The 27995-nt window shown below is 32.9% G+C and overlaps 2 protein-coding genes across 2 annotated transcripts; one reads left to right on the top strand and one right to left on the bottom strand.

The window, feature by feature from the left end:
• Positions 1–29: 29 nt before the first annotated feature.
• LOC103852127 lies at positions 30–20193 on the top strand. The gene is made up of 4 exons (XM_009129025.3): positions 30–10313; positions 10575–11024; positions 11444–11497; positions 11577–20193. Exons 1-4 carry the CDS (start codon positions 9350–9352, stop codon positions 12986–12988), a joined length of 2880 nt encoding a protein of 959 aa, XP_009127273.1. The 5' UTR covers positions 30–9349; the 3' UTR covers positions 12989–20193.
• Positions 19762–27995, bottom strand: LOC103852126 (gibberellin 20 oxidase 2). Its single transcript, XM_009129024.3, has 3 exons — positions 21601–27995; positions 21083–21404; positions 19762–21012 (listed from the first exon to the last, which is right to left on the bottom strand). Exons 1-3 carry the CDS (start codon positions 22143–22145, stop codon positions 20746–20748), a joined length of 1134 nt encoding a protein of 377 aa, XP_009127272.1. The 5' UTR covers positions 22146–27995; the 3' UTR covers positions 19762–20745.

Raw genomic sequence — 27995 nt, 5'->3', positions numbered from 1 at the left:
TTTTGGTTATAAAATAGGTAAAAATCAGGTACTTTTGAACCGAAAAACCGATTGGGACCTGAACCCGAAAGTATATTGGGTTGTACCTGTTCTTTGAAGATTTACTAACCCCGACCCGAATCCGATAGAACCCGAACCGGTCCCGAACCAAACTTTCATATAATCCGAATGAGGCTGATTTTGATAAATCCGAAAAACCGAAACCCGATTGGATAAAACCGAAACCCGATTGGGACCCCGAATGCCCAGACCTACTCCAACAGTGACACCAAATGTAATATTATATATTATTTAATGTTTTCAATTTAATGTTTTTATAATTGATAAATAATTATTTTATCACATTTAAATTATCATTCAAATTTTTATTATTTGTAAGTGATAAATATTAATAGTCCAATTTAACGATATAAAATGTTTTTATGTAAGCGTACACCTCTGCATCCAATAGAAACATGAGAGAAGAAGACAAGATAAACTGGCTTTAACAAGAGTGAAACATTATTGGATCAAAAAATACAATCCAGCAAAAAAAAAAACCAAAACAAAATGAAGGAGTAGAACCTGGCATCCATAATCTGAAAAGAAGTGGTATTTTAGTTCTTCTCTGATTATTTTCTTATGTTTTTCTTTAAAGTATCTATTTTATTTTTGTAACCTTTACTCGAAGAAATTCTATCGGTCAATAAATAATGATGTGAAACAGAAGAGGGAAAGACAACAAAAACCTAACACTCTACAGGGGAAAAGAATATCAACAACTTTGATAATGCAGGTGGGTATTTACAAATCTGTATGTTATGGTCTGAGTGTTTCACAATTTTTTTAAAAAAGTTATAATGAAGCATATCGAGTCTATTATATACAAAATTGAATATTCTAAATATATCGAGTATATTATGTTTAGTTTCATTGTTTTTATTTTTCATTATATTAGATCTAATTAAGGATATTTATATTTTAAAGAAAGCGTATTTACAAAAATACAAATAAAACTGAATAGAACATAATATTTTCTGAAAAATCATAATAATTCTTAAGGCTTCAAACTCTTTGTCTGAATGCATCCACTTCTAATTTTTCATGCCAGTGTGGGTGACTAGCATATTGTTTAATTTTGATGAAAACAAAAATGAAACTACAACATTGGAATCTTATAACAAAAAGATCATTTAAGTGCAATCTTTAAAAAAAAAGATCATTTAAGTGCAAGCAAATATTGATCATGTGCTTATCACGGGCTAATATACTAGTATATTTATATTTTACAAACTAAAAAATCAATGATACTATATAGTTTTTAAAAATATGATTTAAAAAAAATATTATATATATTTGAAATATGAAATTTAATATGCTATTACTGAGATTTATAGATAATTATTTTATGTTTAAAAATTATAATTACTTTAGTAGTCTTTAAACAAAATTAAATTAAGATATCAGTGATACTAATTTAATTTACTTTATAAAAATCTCTTATATATCTGAAAAAATTTACAAATCATGTTCACATATTTCTTCATATAATATATTATATTGTCAAATTTCAAAACTATAGCTAGGTTTAGGTACATTTATCCGGAACCAAATCGAACAAAAAAATGAAGTTCGGTCTAGGTTTGGGATCCTATCAATTATACTAGTGGATCATATATCTCTAGAACTAGAAAGCCGGAATCGAACCGAAAACAGAATGGGTACCCAAAACTATCATGATATTTTCATAAATGGTAAAAATATAAATTAAATATATTTTCCTTTAAAATTAAAATAAATTTAATTCAAAATTATAAAATAATAATTATCTGTTAAACATAGTATATAATATTACTTATACAAAATATTTAAAAATAAAACTAAATGTGAATGGTGACATGTGTAATAAAAAATGTTGCGGAATGCATATAATATATTTGTGTTTTACAAAACTATTTTCAACAAAAAAAAAATTTGGTAAATCTTATCATATATTTATATTATATATTTTTGTCGCTTAAAATAATTTTCTTTAAAAATCTTAAAATATATAAATAAATAGTATTTGTGAAATTGAGTGAAAATATTTATATTTATAGAATAAAAAATTAAGTAAGTATTTAATATATCAAATATTGTAAAGATTTAGTAATAAATGTATACAAAGCTATTTACTTAATATTTCAAAGTAAATTAAAAATGTTTTTTTTTTCACTTTTAAGAGTATTTTTTATTAGATATGGATATGCTTTTTTATAACCTGGATATATATGGCGGATCAAGATATAACCGGCTTATTTCTTGAGATTTGTCCACCGACACTAAACATATATGATTACTCGTAATAAAAATTAAATATGAATATTTTATTATGAATAGGATATGAAATTTAATGTGTTGACACTTGTTACTGAGATTCTAATATCTATATATATTTAAAATTTTGGGTAATAATCAACCAATGAAAAGAAACAAAAAAAAAAGAAGCAAAAAAATTTAGTTCTCTTGCATAGTAAAAGAGAACACACCCTTTTTGGCTTCTTCTTTCTTTTAGGTGTGTTCCTTTGTTATTCTTGTACTGCACTTTACTTTTTATATTTATTTTCTTTTTCTAATAAATAATACTCCTATTTACAACTGCAAAACAAGTTGAATGGAGACAATCTTTTTAGTCCCGCAGTGGGGAATAGGTGTACCGCTGGAAACATTCAATACCTACGAAAATGATGCGTCCCTATAAATAGATGTAGAAATAAAGACCAATCATTTCTAGAAATGTTTGTTTTTTGAAAAGGAATCATTTCTAGAAATGTTAAAACAAGAAAAGCTAAATTTACCTCCATTGATGAGGCATGAGCATATGTATGTACCCTTTTGAGGAAACAAGAAATTAATTTCATGTATATAACACATTGTAAATTTCGTCACAAGAAAGTGATGAGAGAAGGTGTTTGTGTATGGTCTCTTAATTAGGTGAACCTCAGCCGACCTAGAGAGAGAAAAAGCGTACATAAGAAGAGAGAGAGAGAGGCTAGGGTTTAAAATTTTAAAGTTGGACATATAGCACAAAGAGATGAGTTTTAATGGTCTTCAGATCGTGCCTATCATTTTTCACGTGTGTCTGTGTTTTTAACAGTTTGTAATATTTAACACATCGTACTCTATTTTTCACCCCCATTACATTTCCCACAAGGCATTATTATATGTAAGTTATTAAACTATTAATATGTTTTTTAAATACTACTAATATGTTTTCTTGTAAATTAGTAAAAGTTGAACATGTAGATCAAAATCATGTCCAGTTACAAAAAAAGAAGATCAAAATCATGTCTAAGAAGTCAACGTTGAGACCAGGCACAATCACATAAATCGAATCAAGGAGACTTTGATTGCTGCTTCTAACGTTACAATAGTTGATTTTATCTTCATAATCCAAACTTCAGCCTCACCGTGTAATTGTTTTTCCGTTTGCGAGCTGCAATTACCAAACCCTATGAAACTATTGGCTTTTGGAATAACCAGACTTGAGGCTCCATTTGGCAAATAACTTATGTATTATATGTCACATTGTTATTATTAGATTTTTAAAGGAGTAATTGTTTCATGCTTTGACTTGGACGTTGAATATGGTTTTTGGAATGCTAAAAGTGCATTTTAAGTTCATTTGGGTAGATTAGTTTTGTGCACTAACTCTTAATAAGTTGATAGAATACCAACGACCAACCAATTGAGTTGTGATTTATCTTATGAATTAATAACTCTTTTCGAGTTTAAAACATAAATACAGATATTAGTTAAATATAAATTTTAACAACCGAAAACACTTTTTACATCGAATTCATCAGTTTTTTTAATCAGAAGAAAAAAAATCAAAGAATGTAACTCTTCTGATCCAGTAATGTTATAAGCTAAGCAGATACTCTTCTGTGTTTCAGAAAAAAAAAAAAAGAGAAGCAGATACTCTTCTGAAGAACCAAATCACTAGACCTTGACTATATGATATATCAAAATTAGCAGAATTCTCATATTTGATGTAATTTAATTAGTCGCATTGTGAAGACAGTTTTTCCATGGGGGTAAGTATTTCTCTATCTCTTTCTCCATACACTGTATATTGTAGCTTAAACACATATTTAACCAAATCTCTGATTCGTACAAAAAAAAAAAATCTATCGAATTTGTTTTGTGAGTTTGAATTAAAATTGGCAAAATATTCAGTTTGTTAGTATTATTTAAACACCTATTGTTTCAGAAGATTTACAATAGAAATCATTTCTCACAAGTTAATGCATTTAATTTTTATGGAATATTTTCATGCATTATATATTCCGATATTTGAGAGGCTTTTCTACCAAATATTTTTGAGATTAACGAACCTTGTTTTCTAGTAAAAACATTGACACAACACTATAATAAATTTTGTATCTTAGACATATGACTTATCTCAAATATCGTTGATTTTTATGTTTTTATATATTTTAAATTATGAAATTACACTTGGGAATTTTAAAATAAAATTGATAAATATCAATGTATGAAAAATTCAATTTGAATTTTCTCCAAAAATTCAAATTGAAGTAAAACAGTCCCAAAACTCACTAAGTTGAGAGCTAAGTTTTTGGTAAGTGGGAGGATTGTGGACACAACAATACAAGGCAAAATGATACATGTTGTAACTATTTTTAGTAAGTTATACATATTGAATAGTAAATTTTTTTTAAAGAGAATAATATTTTTAGTAATACTATTACTAGTATTACTACTGAATAGTAATTTTAGTAATACTACACTTCGATAAGAATTTTTTTTTTATAAAGAAGAATTTAAAAGAGCTGGGAAGAGGCAGAACTGGCATGAGAGTCAATGGAGCAGAAGCATGGAACCGATGTGTCCACATCTCTTCCTCTGTCCCTTTTATCGTAAAATACACACTCCCAGTCCTTTATTATTAATATTTTCTGTTTTTACATTGTTTTGTTCCTAGTTGAAATTCACAGAAAACATATAACTATTGGTTAAAAAAGTGTTTAACAGAGATAGACTTTAATATTTTCTATAAAAAAAATTGTGGATTTTCACGAAAATTAATTGATTTTATTGAATAACTATTGGTTAAAAATTATTCAAAATTAATTATTATAAAAAATGATACATTTACTATAATGATTTAATGTGTTTTTAATATATGTGAAAACACTAAAAATTTAACTTTGTGAATCGGAAGAAATTTATTCAAAATCTTTATAGTGGATCAGAATAAGTTACTTTTAAATGTATAGTTTTATGTCAAAACAAAATAGCAAAGACAGGGAAATGAATTCTTACGCCGCTTTTGCAGTCTTAAGGACAATGATGATGGACTCTCTTACCTTTTTCTAGTTGTCAAAATCAAACATCATCAAACATCAACGTTCAAAAAATATGGTCATATTAGCCAAATTGATGCGCTTTATTCATAGCCAGGTTCTCACCCAGGGATCTTTTTTTTATTCAAGACAAATTACGCTAGATTAGTGCAAATATCCATACAATATTTAATTTCTAAAGAACTTATATATATAGTTTACAAAAAACGAATTTATATACAATAAAGTTATTAATTTATAACAAATAGAAGCAAGAGATGATATTTCTGGAATGTATCATCCATGAAACCAAAGATCATATTCACCGCCATATGACTAGCGTAGTATTATCTCTGGTAGATTTCTGGTAAGCAAAAGACTAATCAAAAGACTAATCAAAAGGATGGGATCAAGATCATCCATTTAAGTATGGAATGATCCTTGATCCCAACCAATCACCCGAGACCAACAAATAGAAATCAACAAAAATTTTACACTGACTTTACAATGGGCTTTTTCTTCAATGCAACAACGAAAACATGGAATTTGCAGACAATCCGGTCTTTGGTTGATCCTTTGGATGCAAAATTTATAGAAAATATACCTTTGAGCAGGATGCAGTTGGCTGACAGGAACGAATGACACTTCACAAATAATGAGAATACACAGATAAATCTGGATACCAAGTGGAACGAGTTTATCCTGACAAAGAAAAATTACTCCCATTTTATGGACCCATGGCCGCTCCGCTGAAGGCAATTTGCTGAAAAATATGATGTCCACCAAAATTAAAACATTTTTTTATGGCAAATAGTGACATGATGCATGGTCGTCAAGAAGAACCTACAAGCAAGAGAAATCCAGGAGGATATATGTTTTGCTAGATGTGGAGCACCAGAGGAGTCAATAAAAACATGTGGTTTTTTAATATCCACCAGCGGTTCAAGTTTGGGCACTTTGGAAGTACCCATCAAATCCAGACATCTTTCATGGACAATCATAGTTTGCAAATATAGACTAGCTATATTGGATAATTGCCCTTTAAATGTAAGATCATCAATTTGCATGAATACTTTGGTACATCTGGAAGAGACAAAATAATAAAGTGTTTAGTAATATGGATATTGATCATAAGGATACTCTTAAATTGGCAGAAGTGGAATCATTAATTTTGGCGGAAGCACATGAATCAATAACATTGAGGGTTACCCAAAATAAGGAGGTGGCATACAATACTTTATCGTCCATCCCGGAAATATGATGTTTTACGGATGGATCATGGAAAAAACATGATAGTCATTTGGAGCAGGGCTGGTACAGTATGTTCGAGGGCTTTGATGGATTGATGACGAGGGCAAGAAACACTAGGGAAAGTCTATCACCACTTCATTCAGAAGTAGAATCTTTCATATGAGCTATGGAATGCATGAGAAAGTCTATCACCACTTCATTCGGACCAGAAGAATGCCCAGCTTTTACAAGTTATTTGGAAGATATCAAGATCCTGAAAGAAAGTTTCCACAACACAGAGATCATTCATTTACCAAGAATGCATAATTCAATAGCGGACAGTCTAGCACGCAGTGCAAGAAAACAATTGTCGTTTGTCATTCATATGGATGTATAATTACCAGTTTGGTTTGCAGAGTCTTCATGAGTCTGTATATATTGATGACAAAGAAAATCAAGAGAGGATATGTACATCTAGTTACTGTTAGAAGACTATTTAAGTTTATCGTCTAATAAATTTTTATAAAATTTTATAATAAATAATATAAAATTATTTTTATAAATTATAATTATTAATATATTATATCATAAAATTTTATAAAAATAAAATAATATAAATTTTACTATTAATAAATGTATTATATTGTTAATTTGTAAACTTTTAGACCGCCAAAGTAATAATCTAGGCATCTCATTGAAATTCTAGGCATTGAGTCTCCAACATCATGCATATTTCTTCTCTGCTTTTAAGTTCTGTATCTGTAGATTTCTCTTCCTTTCACACTCCAATTTGAATCTCCTTTGTAAGGATTGGAGAGGACAATTTGGTCTTCAGTGGTGAGAGAGTGACAGTCTTGGTCCATGGATCTGCACTCAGATCTCCTTGTATGTGGTTTTAGTGGCGACTGTGGAGCTTATACGCTGACATTTTCCTTCTTGTGGTTTAGAAAAGATTTGATTTTGAATTTGAAGTGTGCTCTTTGTGGTTCTTGCCACTGTCAAGTTGTGTTTCATGTTCTAGCTGGTATACATTTCTTAGTTTATGCTTTCTCTTTGGTGCATATTTAAAGGTAAGTATGTAGGTTTTATTGATTTTTGCAGTTTGTTGTTGGGTAGTTTAGTTCTTTGGAAAATCGTGTATTTGCTTTATGTTGTGTGTGGGCTTTAGTTCCTTTGTTTCCCTTCATCAATGTCTTATGTTTGCTCGTGTTATTGGTTCAATTACTTTTTACAAGTTTGGTATCAATTCTATATTTTGAGTTTCTTCTACAGCTCACTGGAGTTCATTGGTGGTGATTTTCGGTCTACTTGTCATAAGTTTGTTCTCAATATTCCCAAAGGGGTTAGGCATTTCTCCATGTCTTATGGTGGCTTATATCTAAGTATTAATGGGTCGTGTCTAGTGGTGTCTAACTTTGCCACATTCGGAAGTGTTATGAAGATCAATAACATCCATAAGTAGATTATGAAGCATCATTGGAACTCTAAGCTGCTTCTGTTTCTCTTAAGTTAAGGGTGTTGATGTTCCCACTGGTCTGGTACTATATTTGATATTTTGGTTAGCTTGACATGCCTTATTTTCATTATTGGTCTTATTGTTTTCGTTGAGAATGAAAAATCATAAAAAGAAGGTAGATGTATCGTGTGGCTTTCCATCGACATGAACGATATTCGCGTGAACAGTTTTTAAGGGTTTCAGAAGTTTATAAGCTTATGACGAATGTTGGGTTCTAGGTTTAAAATTGTTATTTATACTTTTTAAGTCTTAAGCTTCTCTTTCTTTTGCTTAGAAATTTGATTATGGAGAATTTTGTTATTTTTACGATTTTGTTTCTCTGTTTTAAATTCTGTTGTACCATTTTCCGTTTATTTAATATGAAACATCTAGATAAGAACAAAAAAATTAGGGGTGACCTCATTTAGGATCGGTCCAAAAGTCTATTGTGATTTATAAAAAAGGAATGAGAATATTTTATGTATAAATTGGTAAATTTCCTTATTTTCTTTTCATTTATTACATAATACAATGAATTATTTGGAAATGATGACTGAGAGTATCAACAGTGGATTTAGGGTGGATTGATTCTTAAAATGAGTCTCTAATTTTTATTATATTAATATTTTTTTTTCTTTGGTTTTGTATTTATTTTTAATGTAATGTATTAATGAAAGAAAGATACTTAGTACAAGAGTCTCTTTAGAATTGTTCAAAGTCTTTTCTCTAAGTGATCACTTTCATCTTTTCTATATTCTCTTTCTTTTTTTGCATTATTAAAATAGTTTTTTACCAAAAGACGAGGAGAAGAAACTCCCACTGCTGATGCTTTGAGTTTCTTCTCTACAATGTGACATATGAAGTGTTTTATAATATTCAACAAGAGTTAACACGAGTATCATCGCAACAGGGTGGTAACGTGTGATTGGTTAAATAGATATGGCTACTCTAAATAGGTTTATATTGGCAGAGTGATTAAATTTCAAAAGTATATATTGTATTTAGTTCGAGTTTTCAATTTTTTTGTTCTGTTATAACATCAGTACTCTACTCGTTTTCATTTTTCTGCAAAAAGCAGAGCCCACCAAAAAGCTAAAAAACCCTAGTATTCATCTGACTCATCTCTCTTCATAAACCCCAAAACCAGAGAAACTAAACCAGCTTGAATCTCCAAAAAAAATCAAACAATTGTTTCTCTGGTTCTTATTGTTTTCCTTCTCTCTCTCTCTTTTTGTTTTAAATAATAAAAACTCAATAGGGGGTATTTTTAATTCACTCTTTAATTTGAGTGCTTCTTGAAATGGGTGAGACAACAAAAGGAGATGCTACAAAACCATCACCGAATCAAATCTCCCCACCTAAAGATTCTTCACTTGATCACCAAACACCAAACCCATCAGTCCTCCACCACCTACACCAATCTTTCCTGTCTTCTCCCATCTTCATCCCAACCGTCTCTTCTCCAGGAGCTCCTGTCATCCCCAAACGACCACGTTTCAGCTCTTCCGGCGGTCTCTCCCCACCTCAATGGAGAGCCTTGCCGTCACCTTCCACCGTACCAACCGCCTCCACAATCTCTTCATTACCGTTCCCTTCCACCGCCGTCATAGCAGCCTCTTCTACCGAAACCGCCGGATCTTCACCGCTGGTTCAAGAAGCTACCAACACCGAGAAACAACAACCCGAAACGGAGTCCTTTCAACATAAATTTAGAAAAGGGAAATACGTGAGCCCTGTGTGGAAACCAAACGAGATGCTATGTCTAGCAAGAGCATGGAGAGTCCAGTACCAAAACCAGAGAACCGGGTCTGGATCCGGATCCGGGTCGGGCGAGGGAAGAGGGAAAACAAGGGCTGAGAAAGACAGAGAAGTAGCCGAGTACCTAAACCGGAAAGGTGTAAACCGGGATTCAAAAGTCGCTGGCACAAAATGGGACAACATGCTTGGTGAGTTCAGGAAAGTGAACGAGTGGGAGAAAGGAGCAGATAGAGAGAGGTTCGGTAAGAGTTACTTCAGGCTCTCTCCTTACGAGAGGAAACAACATCAACTTCCCGCGTCTTTCGACGAAGAAGTGTACAATGAATTGGCTCTTTTCATTGGTCCACGTGTCAGAGCTCCGACTATTAGCCGCAGTGTTAGTGGCGGAGCTACGGCGGATGTTACCTTAACGCCTCCGTCTGCTGAGACGCTTCCTCCTCCTCTTCATCCACCGGTTATGACTTCAAGAGATGATGATATTAATAATAACCCTATCACTTCTATCGGTAAAAAAAAAAACTATTTATTTCAATAACGTTTTTGTTCATTGACTTGTCTAAGAGTTCATTGTTATATAGGAGTCACATTATTCAATACTGCAAATTTGGTTGTGGATTATGTATTTTTAATGATTGTCTATGCTTTGTATGTTCGTTTACTGGTCTATTGATTAGAGATGAAGGAGCATGAAATTGTCTAAGGTTATGTTTTTTTTTTTTGTTATTCTTTCTATAATGTTTGAGCAAACTTAATTATGTACATTGTAGGAAGAGGGAAGAGATTAGCATTATCAATAGTTGGAGATGATCATCCTCAGTATCCGTATTCAAGCAACATTGCTAGAGGGTCAGGTTTATTCTCTAATAGATCATTGTACTATAATCCTTCTTGTGAGAGGATTCCTTCTTCTTCTTCTTCATCTTCCTCTCTAAAAGATCTTCGCCGTGTTGGGAAAATACGGCTAACTTGGGAGGAATCGGTTAACTTGTGGGCTGAAGAAGGAGAGGTTGATTATGGGAGAATTAGGGTTTGTGGGTCGAGTTTCTTGAATGCAGATGAGCTCACCTACTTGGATGATTCCATGGTGGCTTCTACAATGGAATCTTTCGAAGATGGACCTCTCAAAGGATTTTCTTTGGATAAATTCATTTCTGGTCAACATCTTAAAGTCTTTGGAAGACAAAAGTCAACTTCATCATCTGCTCCTCCACTTTCAGGTAACACCCGCATGCATATTCGTTTAGTCATAGTTTGTTAAATTAAATTAGTAAGGTGAACATTGCAACGAACCCCTCGAATCTTATATAGTGATGAATTCTTAACGATATTTAATGATTAGTATCGAAAATTAAATGCAAAATTGATAAATACATATATTTTAATATTATAGAGCGAGAAAATGTACTAAAAATAAACCATTAGTGATAAATATACAAAATTAAAGTATAAAAGGAATTCAATTCTCTAGTCTTATGCTAATATAGGTGTTTTGCATTTTTCAGTTAATGTGACACCTTTTATCAATTGACCCTTGGTAATAGATATACAAAAATATAGAAAAACAATTTTGACAAAAAAAAGATATAGAAGAAACTAAATGTTCTTATTGTATTATATGTTTTTTTTTTTCCTTCAGTTAATATGGCATTTGATAGGGCTCAGCTTCCACTCTCCGAACACATTCACAAATGTAAATATGTTTCTAACCTTATATCTCCAAAGCTAGTTCAATTTATATTATTAACTTATGAACTAATGCTAATATACAGCAATATCAACATTGGAGTTCCAAGACCCATCAGAGCATTGCTTGAGTAAATTGCGGGTGCCGGCGGGGAACCTTCCGAGCATAACTGAGCTCGCACGGTATCTTCAAGAACCACCGCCGGAAGATCTCCGGTTTCCTCTCCGACTAGACGTTTACAATGACTTGCCACTGGGAAAAGAGCTCTTCTTCTTCACCTCCTCCACAGAGCTACTTGATTGTAGAGCGATCACATATGATATCCTCGGTCCCATAATGTCCCCCTTAAATAAGGGTTTCGTCATCTTTAGCAAAGACTCGCTGATACCGCTTTGGGATGACTGCGTTAACCGAATGGTTTCAAAGTTTTGTGAAATGGTGGTTTTGCGTAAACCGGATTCGTCTTCTTGTGTTGAAAACGTCCAAGATCAGTGGCCTAACGTGATGGGATTTGTAAAAGGGTTTGGTTTATGGAGGGGAGAAGAGGTTGATAAGGTACGAGAAGGTGCACCTGATCCTTCTTCTCTATTGGTCGAAAAGATTCTTTGGTCGTACAACGATCTTCCATACATTCTTGGTTATTACGCAATAGGGCTCACCGTAACGTTCTGCTCTTTGAGCCGCTCTTCGTATGATCGAGTGACCTGCACTGATCTTTATTCATTTGATGTCTCGTCACCATCGGACCGAATCAAGGCATTGGTTCCTTGTTACCGTCTCGCTTCTCTTTTACCTCTGCTTGCAGATCAGTGCACTGCGGGTCGTTTATGTTACAACGACTTCGAGAGAATCATTCATGGAGATTTTCTGACCGAGATGACCCCTCACACGGTGACTAAGTATTACTCAAGCAAGACAAAATGGAACGTAGCGAAAGGAATCTACGACTTTCTCGACCAACGAGTTCCACACGCGGAGTATTTGGACAAGGCAAGCGAGAAGGATCTCTCGTTGAGCTTTAAGCCACGTGGAATCAGAGTCAAACCTCTAAATGTTGACCAGCTCATCGAATCTCTGATGTGTGTGACGAGAGCGCTTGTTGCGCTTCACGACATTTCGTTCATGCATCGTAACATGGGATGGGAAAATGTAATGAAAAGCGAGACGACGTCAACATCGAACGCCGAATGGTTTGTTTGCGGGTTCGAAGAAGCGGCTGAGTCCCCACAGCTCAACCCACACCGCCCTGCGGCCCAGGAAGAGGAGGAGGAGCGTGGGAGACACGCGCCGGAGATGGAGAGAGGATTGCATGCGGTGAAAGTGGATGTGTGGGGAGTAGGTTATATGATAAAGACTTGTGGAGTGAGTAATGTTCCAAAGATGTTAAGAGAACTTCAAGGTAAGTGTTTGGAGCCGAACCAAGAGAACCGACCGACCGCAGCCGATTGCTTCCACCACCTCCTCCAGGTTCAGCCTGCCGTTCCATCGTCGTATTAGTCTTTTTAAACTAGTCTCTAGTCGTTTTAAAACCTTTTCTGTTTGTTTCATGCACGAAGAAGGTTTGAACGTTCTCCGTATTAATAATTTTCACAGCTTTGAACGTGTAGTACTTGATCGGTTTCGCAAGCAACGTTTCGTTTCAAATACACTATTTTGGAAATGAGTTATTGTGAGCGTTTTATGAGCGTACTATCGATTTCATTAACTAATGGAAAATTGCCACAAATACTACATTCAAAGTATTTTGAAACTTTTGTCCAATATTTTTTTAAGTAAAGTCGGATCATTGATTTTGAAAAAAAATTATAAAAAATATTTCGAAAAAATAAATTCAAAAAATAAAAAAATTATTTTTTTTCATTTTTTTATTTAAATAATAATTTATTATATATATAGATAACAAGGATATACGACTCTTTTGCCGTTTAATAAAGAAAGTATTTTTAAAAATATCTCTTTAGTAGTGGTAAAAATGAAAAGTGGTATCATGAAAATGATAAACATAAAATTTCGCCTTAATTAAATTGTTTTAGGTAGTACTTTTTATATACATTTACAAATAATCAGTGTTTAAATGTCATATCAAAACATTTTTAAAAATATACCATTTTATATGGCTCTAAATGGTGACATAGAAAATTAGTGAGAACAATGGATTCCTATTTTTTTTTATATATTTACATTAAGGAATAATTGTTATAAAGAACTATAAAACAAAAACATTCCTTATGAAAATTTGTAAGGAACAAAACTAATAACTCGGTTGCCCAAAAAAAAAACTATTCATTTTTATTCTTTTTGTTTTGTTCATACTGACTTTTTTTCTTTCATTCATATTATTATTTTCATGGTCACGGTTAGAGTCTATACTTTTATTTAATATCATAGTAATAACATAAAACATAAACTACACCTTTATAAAATAAATTAATTGGAAAATTGTCAGAAATATCACATTCATAATATCACTTTTCATGTTTAAAATAATCATTTTTACCCTCACTATTAATGAAGACTAAAATACATTTATACCCATAGGATTAACTAATCTAGAATTAGAGTTTAGAGTTGAGGGGTGTGGTATGGTTTTCGGAATGTAAAATTTAGGATTCTATTAAAAATAAAAATAAATACTTAAAAATATATATACATTTTAGAAAAAATAAATAGTTTCAAATATAATTTTCAATTTTCAAAAAGAAATTTTGAAAAAAAAAAGTGTTCAAAAAAAAATTCAATTTTGAAAAAAAAGTTTGAATGTGAAAAAGTATAACTAAAGCATAAAAAAATATTTTTTATTTAAATAATTATTTATTATATATATAGAAAATAATGGCATAAGAATGTTTTACCACTTAATGAAGAAGGTGTTTTTGAAAATGTCTCTTTACTGATAACAAAGATAAATAATGGTACCATGAATAAGGTAAAAATGAAAAATTTCCAAGTTAATTTTGTTAAGGATTGGTGAAAATAAATTTTTTCAAGTTAACTATATAAAAGTATTAATATATTAATATATAAAAATATTTAATACCAAAAAACCATATATATTTTATTATGAATATTTAAAATAAATTACTTAGAACAATATATAAATTTTATCAACGAAAATATATCAAAAAATAATATTTTAGTTGGATATAAATATAATTACTCATAATGTGTTAAATAAAGGAAAATTTTCATGTTTACTACTTTTTGTACTATTATTCATGTTTACCGTCACTAAAAAAACATTGAATTGCCACAAATACCATATTCATAGTACCACTTTTCATGTTTACATTAATCACTTTTACCCCTAGTGTTAACTAATCTACACCAAGTGTCCGATCGCCCAGCGATCAATGAACGCACCAGAACATGCATCAGAACCACTTTTTTCCACCAGAACTAGAGAAAGACACGACGGATCTCCAGCAATGACGAATGCAAACTGATGAAGAGGCCGATCAACAGAACAGCCCACATGCAAGTTCAACCCAAGGAACCTAGTCTGATGAATCAGCGCTTCGAGAAATATATAACACCGTCTTCAACCGAACCACCAAATTCCAATCTTCCTGCAAAACGAGCATGCATCTTTGATGATAGGAATTAGCTTGAAGTTGAATTAGCCTTAATCAAGGGGAAGGAAGAAATCAGAGGAGCGGATGAGGGTTGGTGAGACAGAAAAGGATAAGAAGTGACGATTACACAACAACCGATGATAACTGTGCTTTAAAATTTATTGGAGACAGAACCGGCGAAGCATGTGTTGTGGAAGCCACCGCTTCCCATAAGTCAGGAGTCAAAGTTGGAAGAACCGGCCATCAAAAACTGAATCGCTCTCTTTTTTCCATGTGAAATATTTTAGAGAGGGAACATATATGAGAGAGATGGATTTTACCCTTTTTGTTACTCCATGTTTTGAAAGTATATTCAAATTTTGGATTAGTTGGACGAAAACATCCAATACTCAATTTTTTTCCTTTAATTGGATCGTGTGCATGAAGGGTTGTAGTAACTTGTAAGACATATGGCATCAGTTAGAGATAATATTACAAATAGCTTAGAGTAGAAAACAGAAAACACAGATTTTTGGAAGAAATGATAATTACAATTAATGTTTATATTAGGAGAGAAGAAGAATCAGAAAGCACTTGGACTATTATGCATGATGCAAAATCCCCAACGTTGTCGTTTAGTTCGGCGGAGATAGATCTGTTAGTTTGTTTTTTCTTAACCTAAAATAATTAGAGGAAACTAAATGATTAAGAGTGAGGAAGAGGAAGAGAACAAAAGAGACGCACGTGATGCGAAGGTGTTTTGGATTTTGATTACGACGAGTACAAATCAGATAGCTGGTCTTCTTGTCCTTTTGCCTCTCGTCTCAACCTTCGTATTTTTTTTTTTTCCGTCTGGTATTTTATTATAACACCAAAAGGTTACAACAGCCCAAAACATTATTCAGAAAACGAAAGGCCCATAGACAAGGCAACACAACAACCCTAGACCTACACATGGCCCAACAACTAAACCATCGAAGAAAAAAATGGTTCCAGCGCCGTCATCTTCTTCTCCACGTGTAATGAGAAAAAAAAATGGAATCGACACGCGTCAAGAACAGCAAACACCTCCTCCAAACCACCGCCGTGAGATTCAAGCCGGAGCTTTCTGTTCACCGGAGACGATCCACGCGTCAAAACTCGAACTGCCGAGGACACGTGTTGCTTTACGGAGAACCAACCACCAATCTCCACCGACGGGAACTCTTTCAACTGTTTCCGGTAAACCACCGGAAGTCTATCAAACGGATGATGAAGAAAGCCTCACTCAACCTTCGTATTTATTATCAAGTTATCTTTCTTTCTTTTTTTTTTTCTTTTTGAACACCATATTATCAAGTTATCAACAAACAAATTTTGTCGGCTTTAACAAACACTAAATCCTTCGTTTATCAAACTGATTTTTTAAGCTAATCCTATTTATTGTTTATCTAAATGTCATTATATAATTACTAGCTTCATCGGTATCACTTAAAACTTTAAGTGATGTTTAAATTTTTTATTTTGTTTCATAAATAAAATTTAATGTTATTTGTACTTATGACCAATTACAAAAATATTGTTTTTTTTTATTGGTTGAACCAATTTTATTTAATGTTACTTATACATAATCAAGATAAATTATATAAAATTTTGTATTTTTTTAATTTTTGTGCAAAAACTTTAAACACCATTTAAAATGATAGAGAAGAAGTATATTACAATCGTGTCAGCATAAAATATCTCGGCAGTCGAGTTCGTCTGAATTACAATTATTTATTATCGTATTAAGAATAACTCGGAAGTCGAGTTCGTCTGGATACATGAAGAAATACAAATTCTCAGTTTTTTTCTTCGCTGATTTTTTATCAGAACTTACGGCGAATTGGTTTACCGTTATTTGGGATGCGAAGTTACACCCGTTTTAATGGATACATATATGTTTGGCCGCTAACGAAAAGGTTGTGCATACAGTACCTCACTCTTGGCCGGCTCACCCTCGCCTTAAAAACGATCTCCAGTCGGCTAGTATAAAAATCACGCATAGCCACGATCTTAATCATGGCTCATATTTCGTGGTTATATTGAAAAATAGCCACGGAAAATCGTGACTACACTTTTATAATGAAAAAAAAAACTTGACAGATCGTGGTTATACAAATACAATTTAGTCATGTTTTGTTTGTGGCAAAAAAATTCACAATTTTACCCCAAAAACTTTGCGTCTACTTACCATAAATTTGACATATTTACTTTTGTGTTTTTTATTTGCCGCGAAATGACCATTTAGTTTTCGTGTCTATCTTAGTCACAAATTTAAATATGGCTATATAGTGATTATTTTAGACATGAAAAATAATGTGACAAATCGATAGTTTTATTTTAGTCGTGATATGTCATGTTCTTATTCGTGGCATTCTGTAATAAATTTTCATAAAAATATATTTTATAAAAGTTGAAATTTAAAAAAAAAAAAATATTATACATTACCACAAGAGATTTTTTTTCGCGTCAAACCATTTACAAGAGTTTAACAAATATTACATTGTCCAAAAGATTGTTCAAAACTAAACACAAAAGAAACAGCAACATAAACATTGAAGGTCACCAAGCTCTTCAGAACACTACCTCTCAAAGTCATATTGTTGTGTTGTAGTGCCAGGTTGAGCTTGAGGTTGTGTTGTTGGAGTAACTGAGGCAGCATGAAGAGAAACTTGAGAATGGAGAGCTTGTAGAATCATGTTGAATGTAGACCTTGTTGCAGTAATCTCTTCCTTGAAGTCAGCTTTCAGTGCAAGGAGATCAACTTTGACTGCATCAGTTGTGGTCTCCAAGCCGGTCATACGCATCTCCATGTCAAGAATTCGCTTCAGAGAGAGAGAGAGAGGGAGGAACTGATTCAGGCCTGTCTCATTGTTGTTACGGACCCTATGAAAATATAAATTCTACAAGAAAAAATTTAACTAGTTCTACAAAAAGGGTCCTAAATTTTCAAAATTCTCTAAATTTTAACAGAAAATTGCAAAAAAGAAATTAGGACCCTGTGCTTAAGCACCTCTTGCACATGGCAAGAACTGGGCCTGGATATAATCTTGGTTGAGGAAAAGGTGACGTGTTTCTGTACCAGTAGCCGCAGTTGAGGCAGTTTGGTTGTCTCCCAATGCAGAGAGGCCCTGGTTTTTATATATAGTATATTATGGTTCTCGGTTCGCCAATGATTCAGTTCTAGTATCCGAAATATTTTTAATTAGGTTCCATTTAGATTTTGTGTTAACTAATTTTGTTTGAAGCGGTTTGTTTTTAAAGATATTTTTATACTTATTTTTCGATATCGATTAAAATTCTATGTTCCTCAAAATGTCTAAGCTTTCTCGGAAGTATGCAGTTCAAGAGTAAATAAATAAATACGAAAATAGAATCGAAATTGGAAATTATAATTCAATAATGAATTTAACATTGTGTAAACACTATACAAAGGTATCTGCATATGTATATATATGGTTCCAAGCAGGTAAGATTCAGAGCATTATAATGGTTTTGGTTCTTATGTTTCTAAGAAAGAGAACATCCTTGCTAGGTTTTGGTGGCCCATGTGTTTTGTTCTTTTCTGCTGACTCTTACTACACTACATGTTGAAGTATATGATGCACAAATTTCTGTCTTCAGTCTTAAGTTGGACTCGCTGGTTAATGACACTTGATGTGTACTTTGTCCTTGGATTTTTCTTTATGTGTTTGCTCCAATCTAATCCATTCCCAAACATGACACGTAAATACGAGAAGCGAAAAGTCTTGTACCGTTTCCGTTAGATTTTGTTTATAAATTACCGTCTCATATGAGCCATATGATATGGCAATATGTATTTCTATCAAGACTTGACTTCTAATCTCCTTTGCAAATTTCCATCGCATCTCATTTTTGTATCACAATGATAAACGTGGTTTGATCCGCACTAAAGCACTGAATTGTATTTTTCTTACAATAAGTTTGTGATAACTTTTAAATTTAACAAAACAATTGTTACACAAGTGATGTGATATAACTTTAATTTATTTTATATGTTTTACGGAAAAATATATATTCCATTAAATAATTTATCTTTATTTTAAATGTTTTCATAATCAAAGTTACAATTTTTGATATGAATAAATTTTTTTTTTTAAATGAGAATCAAAATTATTTGATGCACGAGTACTGGCCTAACTATAAGATTTAGCTAAAGAACTTTGATTAAACTAAGAAAATTTTAAAATATGATGAAATACTCTTTGATATATTATTGTTTCAATTGGAATAATGACACTAGTGCTTGATTTGATATGTTCATCCGTACGGATTTTTATTTTAATAAAACAAACATATGAAATTCTCAAGAGCAGAAGAATGTAATGGTTATACAGACATGCATTCATATGTGTGCTTATTTTTTATTTGTAATATATAACATTTATGATAAATCAACGGTTTTTAATTTTCTGTAATTTTTGGTTGCTCGTATTGTGGTTGAATACTAAATCAATCAAAACGATATGTTTTATAATATATTCGTCAATTAGTAATTTTTAATTACATTGTAAAATATTTTATGTCAAATAAAATTCACTACTGTTTTAATCAAATAGATAGATCTATCTCTAAATTGTTTATAAATCAAATAAATTTTATTTTACGTTTATTTTTGAGAAAAATATTAAATTAAATTTAATTATTGTATTCGTATAATTCAAATATATGTGTGTTAATAATATTAATCTTCAAATTATTTAACATATATTTGAATAATTTTATATTTTTTAATATAACATTTATAGTTTATATTTTGTATGTGAAATGAAATAATAATATACATTAATAAATCATTTTTAAATTTTGTATATCATATTTTAAATTGATTAGAAAATATTTCGGTTAGAAAATAATGGTAAGTTTGACTAGAGTATAATAGTAAGTTTGCTTAGAAAATATTCTAACAAAAAAATGATTTATAGCTAATTAATTAATAATTATTAAATACAGTGGTATAAATTGTAATTATTAGAGTGAAAGAAGGGTTATTTTTAAAAAATAATTCAGTTTTAATAATATAGATGTATAGAGAAAATTAAATTTCTTACGATATGAAAGATTTTTAAAATTTCTTAAAAATAAAATAAATTAAGATAAAATATTAGATGTAAATATAATAATTATTATATTACTATATTTTTAGTTATTAATATATAAATAATCATATGTGAACAATTGTATATTCGCAGTAGTTCACATTTTAGTTTAAATTATGCTGAACTAGATATTGATGTCTTCATTATTTTAATGGCATTTTCACTAATATAGAATATGACCAAAAGTTAGTTCTATATAACGATCTCAAATTAATAAATCAGATTTTTTTTATCACAATAAATCAGATTGTAATGACAATTTAGTTATTAATTAGTAGAAAACACTCTGAAATCTTGAAAATAGTAAAATACTAACATTTTCATTCCCAACTCGTTACAGCTAGCTAGTTTGTTTTTTAAACTTTTAAAGTATTTAATTTAACGAGCATTCATATTCCACACGGTAATGCTTGGAACAATATACAAATGTTTCTGAACTTTGAATCATTGTGACAAAAAAAAACAAAAAGACTTTCAAACCCTTGTGAATGCATTTCACCACGAGAACAAAAGACACTTAGTAGTAACAATAAAGACAAGATTTCGATAGTAATTTGGTTTCTTAGATGAGATTTTTGTTGGTGATGACCCAGTTTGAAAAGGAATCAAGAGTGTTTTCATCTGCTCTGTAATGCTTTTGAGTAAACTCAAGGAACATAGGCCAAGTGAAATCAGGGTATCTCCTTGGTATCTTGTCCAAAATCTCACTTGGTGGCTTCACAACTTTGTCTCTCTTCGGACACAAGAAGAACGTCATCGATTTCCTTGCGCTCTCTCTGTTGACAACCGCTCTATGCAAACAACTCTTGAATATCCCGTTCGATAGAGCCTACAAAACCAAAGTATATTTAACATATCATTTCTTTTAGTAACGAAAATGTGTTCACTCTTTTAGTTACCATGAAAGTGTCACCGATATTGACGACAAAAGCCTTGGGATTGGGGGGAATGGATCGCCATTGATTGTCAACAAAGACTTGAAGGCCATTTACATGATCTTGGTGAAGGATGGTCAAAGAGCTTGGATCACAATGAGGCCCTGTACCTAATGTAAGATCTGGTGTCTGGCAAGGAGGGTAATGATTTAGCCTCATTATCGAATCATTCTCTTCGAAAAACCCTCTAAAATAGTCGCGGTTTACGCCTAAACTTAGCCCCAGAAGCTCCATGATCTTTAGAGACAGAGAGCTCATGGCTTCACAGTACTCTTGGTATACATTCCTGTGAACATAACCGTGAAATCATAAGCAAAACCGATCAAATTATCTCCGGTTTAATAATTTCGGTATAAGAAACCGGTTTGTTAAAGTAAGATTAGAAAACAGAGGAAATAATTTATGGGAAAAACAGAGGAAATAATGACATATTAGGGTTTTGCTCTGTTTGGTGTTTCTTTTTTCTATTTTAGGACACATACCCAAATTGCTCGAATTCTTGTCCTAGTGTACAGGAGAAGTAATCCTGAACGGTTCGTGATCCATTATTCTCGTTGGAGAACCGGAAAGAGAGTGTTTCCTTCCATGGGAGCTTGGTGGAAAATCTTCCAGTGAAGCTACTGGCGTAGCCACTGCTCTCACCGAGTTTTCTCTGAGCTCTCTGTTTTCCGGCTAGAGGCATGTCGAAGAAACTTCCCATGAGACGGTGAGCGTCTGATATGAGGGACTCGCTGACTCCATGATTGACAACGAGAAAGAAACCATGTTTGGTGCAAGCTTCTGCAATGAGTCTAGAAGCCTCTAGAGTTGAGTCTTGGCTCGAGAGATCGATGAAAGGCACGTTGAGCACGGGAATGTCAATGGAAGGTTTCTCTTCGTCTGGCCAAATGAATTGGTTTGGGATTTGAGATTGGAGGTTAAGAAGAGAAGGGTTGAAAACTATTGGAGGAGTTTGATCGTTTTCAAAACTTTGTTTTGGTTCTTGTTCTTTCTCTGCCGGAGATGCTGTTGTGCAAATTATCGCCATTTTTGGGAGAGTTTTTGTTTTGTCTTGTTCTGAGTTTAAATGAATGAAAATTTGTAGTGGGAGTGAGTATTGTTGAGGAGATGGGGGAACAAAGGGTCCTTCAAGTCTTTATATAAGCAAGTTAGTGTACATTTGTTTTTCTTTTTCTTATTAATATTTTAGTTCCATTTTTCTCCATCTTTTTGTATTGAAGGGCTTTGCCACATGGGATTTCATAATAATCTATTTTATCAGGTAAATATAATTGTAGTGTCATCAAATTTTGCATGTAACTCAAGTTTTGGTTTCAATCAAAACGACAAAGAAAACTAGACGACAATTAATCCCTAAATTAAATGTGTGTTTGTTCATGTGCTTGGTATTCATGCATGTTGGATTCAATCTTGATCTTATATAATACATTCTTATCGGAATCTTTAATCATTTCAGAAAAATACAGTAATGAAATTTGTCAAATGAGTGTATAGACTACCACAGTTTAAAGTAATGTGTGACCGTTTAACTTTCAAAGATTTAAACTATATCTTACAAAACAAATAGTTAGATTGTAGTTTCATTTTTCACCAATGAGGAAAAATATTTAATTTACATTTAGAAAGGAAATAATTAAGCCTTTCTTCAAAAAAAGAAGAAGGAAATTTAAGAAATGAAACTACGTTAATACATAACAACTATTAATGTCTCTGAGGCTGGAACCACATATTAGAATAGGTTCACATAGAGATCCGGTTCATCTAAAGTCCATCTGAAACAAGCAATTTTTATAATATTCATGATCCCATTGGTCGAGGTCCAATTATCTTGTATATTTTGGGCTATCTCAAGTTCGAGGTACGAACTCTAGAACAACGAAGATCAAATAGGACTAAGTCTAAGCAAGGTCGACTCAGTTTAACGCCGGTTCAAGATCTGAGGAGCTGGGTGTGCATCTGAAATATGCGAAGTAATTGAACTCGATTGAAAATGTAAAAAGAATAATTCAAGATTAAGAGAAGACACTCACTTACTTTCACACATTTGTTTTTTAATACAAACATACTTTCACACATAGTTAAACATTTTACACTCTACATGTTTGTCTCAAAAAATTAGATCGAAAGATCATTTTTTAATCCTTTACTTCATTATAAGTATTAGAAAATATTATCCTCGTTATTTCATCCAGTTACAGATATTTTATTGTGGGTCATTATCTCCCACACAACCGTTGGAAAAAGTTTACATTCATTATAGCATAACAAGCTCATTCTATATTAAATCATTATTTGGATGATACGGGGATCTTTTTTTTGTTTTGTTAAAGAATTTAATTCGTTTCTAATACGTACATAATCATATTTTATTTATTTATACGTAATCTTGAAATGGTTTTACGTTCAGTCCATTCTGTAGTGCATACGCTCTCTCTCTCTTTTTGAACGGGTACATACTCTAGAATAAATTCATATTTGACCACTACAAATTTCACAGTATAGATGCATCCTGAATTCTTCACACCTGAAACAAAAAAACACTCGTTGAAGAGAGAAAAGAGAGAGAGAAACCAGATCTCAGTTTGGGTCCGGCGTACGGCCGGCGCGTGAGCGTGCGTGCCGTCGCCGGAGCCCTTTTCTTTTTTATAAGTTGTCCCCTTTCGCTCCTTCTTCGCAGTTCCGTCATCGACCGCCTTGTCGGAGCTCTGGTACCGCAACCATCCTCATCGGTGGCTCAGCTTCTGGAGTAACGACGCGAGCGATTGGAGGTTCCCGACGGAGATGGAGTGGCTTGCATGTTTAGGTAGTGTGTTCCGGGAGATGGAGGCTTCCCTAGCTCCATCGATGCCGGCCTTTTGCGGGAGGTGAAAGCTTTCTCAGTTTCACCGTCGCCGCTCTAGCTTCCGGGAAGGAGAGGCTCAGTCAGATCTGTCTTCGCCGGCTTTTGGTCACGGAGAGTGGAGGCTTCTAAAGTTCCGCGCTGCCGTCTTGAAACCCGAGGTCCTTTGGGTTGTGGTGTCTAGCTTGAGGTGTGAGAAGTACGGTTTGCTTCTGGTAGCGGTTCTCGGCTCGCCTGTTTAGGGTTTGTTGTGGTTCATAGTCGGAGGAGATCTCGTTAGTTCGATGGATCTCTCCGGCGAGAAGACAGAGCGGAGTAGAGTGGTTATGGTTACGCCGGTGGCTCTTCAGGTTCTGAGCTCCGGTGAAACGAGGTTGTCGGTGGTAAGTTTCGGCGGCTGTGCGAAGGGGGTGAGATCAAGTTGAGGCGGGTGACGCGTGGCATGCTGATGGCCTAGATTCTTACACGTGTGCAATTCCCAGCCTCCTTGTCGTGACCCGAGGGCAAGCTGTTCGGGTTAAATGTTTGGGCTTTTGGGCCGTCTACTTTTCTTGGGCTTCGGCCGTTATTGCTGTAGCCCATTTCGTTTGTGGGTCGTTTTTTTTGTTAGCTCTTTGTGTAATTGAGTTTCGGACGTCTGGGCTTGGCCCGTTGGATTAATTTAAACAACACCTTGGCGGAAAAAAAAAAAGATGCATCCTCTGGAATCTATTTTGGCTTCAGTCCAACAAACAAATTGCATGGGAATAAGAACTTACTGTGTATTTTAATCACACAAAAACAGTGTTGTTTTAAGCGCAAACAAGTAATTTAAATCAGTGGATTGTTTTGGTGGCGTCTGTTTTTATAGTTGGCAGGAAGAAGAGGTTCCCGAGGTTGTGTTTTGGCTTTATTAGGAGAAGTTTTAATTCAACATACTTATTTACTTTCTCGTCTTGCATAGTTTTAACATTTTCAATTTACACTTCTCTAGTTGTTTGTCTATTTTCTATTGGATCTCACAGAAAATGGAAATATGAGACATAATTGAGTTTGAATCCAAACACAAGTAAATAACTTTGCGCTGGTGTTATAACACTTAAATGGTAACACTGGGGTCAGATTGCAAACCCCACGACCTGCGGGATCTCCTTCTCTAATGCCCACTCGTTCATGGTTGGTTCGATCATTTTTTTTGTTTTTGAGAATTAAGTTCGATCAATTTCGACTTTTAAGTCCATTTAATTATACTTTATCATAACTAACATTTATGTTTCTTTTTGCATTTCACTAACATTAATGTTTGTACCTAATTCCTAACTATATCATTAATTTTGAAAATTTATGTGTAAGCCAAAACATCTTATCATAATAATTATGTATAAACTCCAAAAATTTATTAGAATATATATTATTTTCTTTCAGAAAACGGTATGTAAAAATTAAAAATATATTCTTATACTCATACCTTGTCTCTTTTGTCAATATATAATACCAATACAATTTTTAACTTTTTGGATTTAAGAGCACCATTACTAGAGATTTCTCCTATGTTCCCTCACATTAAAAATAAAAATAAAATAGTGTAAAAGTAGAAAAAAAGAGGTTGAAGAGGTTCTCGTATGAGAGACTCTTATTGCATGTATGAAAAAATAATTTTCTACATGTCATTTGCTTAGTAGCTTAATTATTTAAAAGAAAAATGAGTATATAACTAAATATTAATATTTTCATTTTCTTTTGAAAGACTCTTAAGAGTTTTCCCATTACTGATAATCTAATACTTCAACTTCAAGATTAAGTTACTGATCTTTTCAGTTACAAGATACCTGGAGCTGGTGTATTATATTATTACAAACGTGGTAAACCATTATAATTATAAGAGAGCTGGTTTGATATGTTACATAGTGACTATGAATAGTTTATTTTATTTTTGTTAGTACTATTTAGTGGAATGGGCTCGAACCCAACAAAAACTTATTAGAAGAAATAAGTTTTATAAAACTCAATCAAGATTATCTTATATCTTTTGTTAAAATTTAACATTTATTGATGAACAAAAAAACTCATCTACAAATATCAATGATATATGAGATAATAATAAATTTTCAAATATTATGTTAACTAAAATAAAAGAAATAAAAAGTCTTAAAATTAAAACTCCCTCTATTTTTTTTTTGAAAAAGTGTCATTTTAACATTTTTTTTTTTACACAAAATGTCATTTTATAATTCTAATACAACTTTCAGTCTAGTATTAATTATAAATTAATTTATTTTATAAATAATTTTATTTATCTAAAATACTATTGATTGAATATGTATTACTATTGATTGAATATGTGTAATCAATAAAAACTTAAATGCATTTTAATTATTTGCTTAATCAGTGTGAAAAATGTCAAATTGACATTTTTTCGAGACGGAGGGAGTATACACCAACATACAAGCTTAGTTTTTTTTTAACATACAAGCTTAGTTAATTGGCTGAATGACCATTTTGGGGAAAATATTAGTTTTGTGGTAAGAAAGGTAGAGAGAGATAGAAAGGAAAAGTAAGAGAGGGAGAAGAAAATGGTTACTTAGTGAAATATAGTTTTTTTTGGTTATATACTCCAATTTCTCTAGTTAAATATATAAATTTTAATTATTAATTCTTTGTTTTTAAAATTCAAAACTGGACCAAATCCGGACTGAAGACATATCTGAACCGGAACGAGGAAGTGTGTCAACATGCTATATTTTGACGATATTAAAATTCTACCATAACAAAGTTGAACGTAGATGGCTCCACATCCCAGTCTTCTTAGTATTGTCAGTGGCTCTTTCCGGTGTGGCGCGCATCCCAGTGCTGTGGCCTCCAGTTGGTTTGGTCATGGTAGTGTTGGCCGAACTAAAGCTTATTTGCAGGTCTTTAAGCTGATCAGGTTCACGTGCAGCGGCCGTTCCCTTCCTGACTTTTTGCTTACCGCTCTTGGTATTGAGGTCTTTGTGTCACTATGCTAACGTCCGGTTTGGCGCCTTTGGAACTTGTACAGTGGGTGATGGAGCGTTTTTCAAATGGTATGTGTTCTATCTCCTTTATTCGATTGCGTCTGCGAGTTAAAGAGGTGAAGGTTATAAGTTTTGAGGAGATCATCAAGATCTAGTTACTCCAGAGGCGACACAAGAACTCCCGGCATCCGAAGTAACGAGGAGAATCTCACTTTCTTGTGATCATCGTTGACGGCTGAGAACAGAAATCGATTTCTATGGTTTACAAAAAGCAGATTAGCGGAATGTGCTGGGTTTAGTGGGTGGACGAAGCTAGTTATTGTAATAAGTAGACTTAGATACTTTTGTTTGAATCGAGCTTGTAACCGGAACTATTTCTCGTTTTAACGGTTTGATTTATAATATAATTTTCAAAAAAAAAAAGGTTGAACGCAGATGTATGAGGAAAAGCAGAATCGGTAACGTAGAGTATTTTTACCACGTGTTTTTGTTTGTCCAAACTTAGGATCAAATGCTCTAGTGACCCACATGGTTTTGAAAAATTCTCTCGTGACCCAACCATAATTCCTATTAATATTACATTAAAATTTAAATACAAAAGAGGTGCAAATAACAAAAAAACCAAAAGACATCAACTTATTTACGACCCGTGCCATTACTATCCTACCCGACTCTTAACCCGACCCAACCCCGACTGAAAACCTAAATCCCCACCATCGTCTCCTTCGACTTTTACATATTCCAGTTGTACTTGAAATACAACTCCCGTCAACTCCCCTACTTTCTCCACACCTTCACGATCAGAACTCTGTCTCTATCTCAATCGGACTTCTCGATTTATCTCTCTGTCACGAAGATGCCACCTACAATCAGAAGAACTAATAACAAGAAGGAATCTCCACCGCCGAAGAAGACCATCGAACCAGCAAAGAAGAAGTGAGATAGGCCATCTCTGGTAGAAGAACACGGAAGAGACAATAGTGGTTTGACATCTCAACCCAGTAAGCGGCTGTGGCGGAACCATAACCCTAAAAGTCTGCGACGCAATCTGGGTGCTTCTCCTACT

This window comes from Brassica rapa, chromosome A02, assembly GCF_000309985.2.
Source record: "Brassica rapa cultivar Chiifu-401-42 chromosome A02, CAAS_Brap_v3.01, whole genome shotgun sequence".
Taxonomy (NCBI): domain Eukaryota; kingdom Viridiplantae; phylum Streptophyta; class Magnoliopsida; order Brassicales; family Brassicaceae; genus Brassica; species Brassica rapa.
The sequence above is the reverse complement of the archived record's forward strand: the minus strand, read 5'-3'. Positions and strand labels throughout refer to the sequence as shown.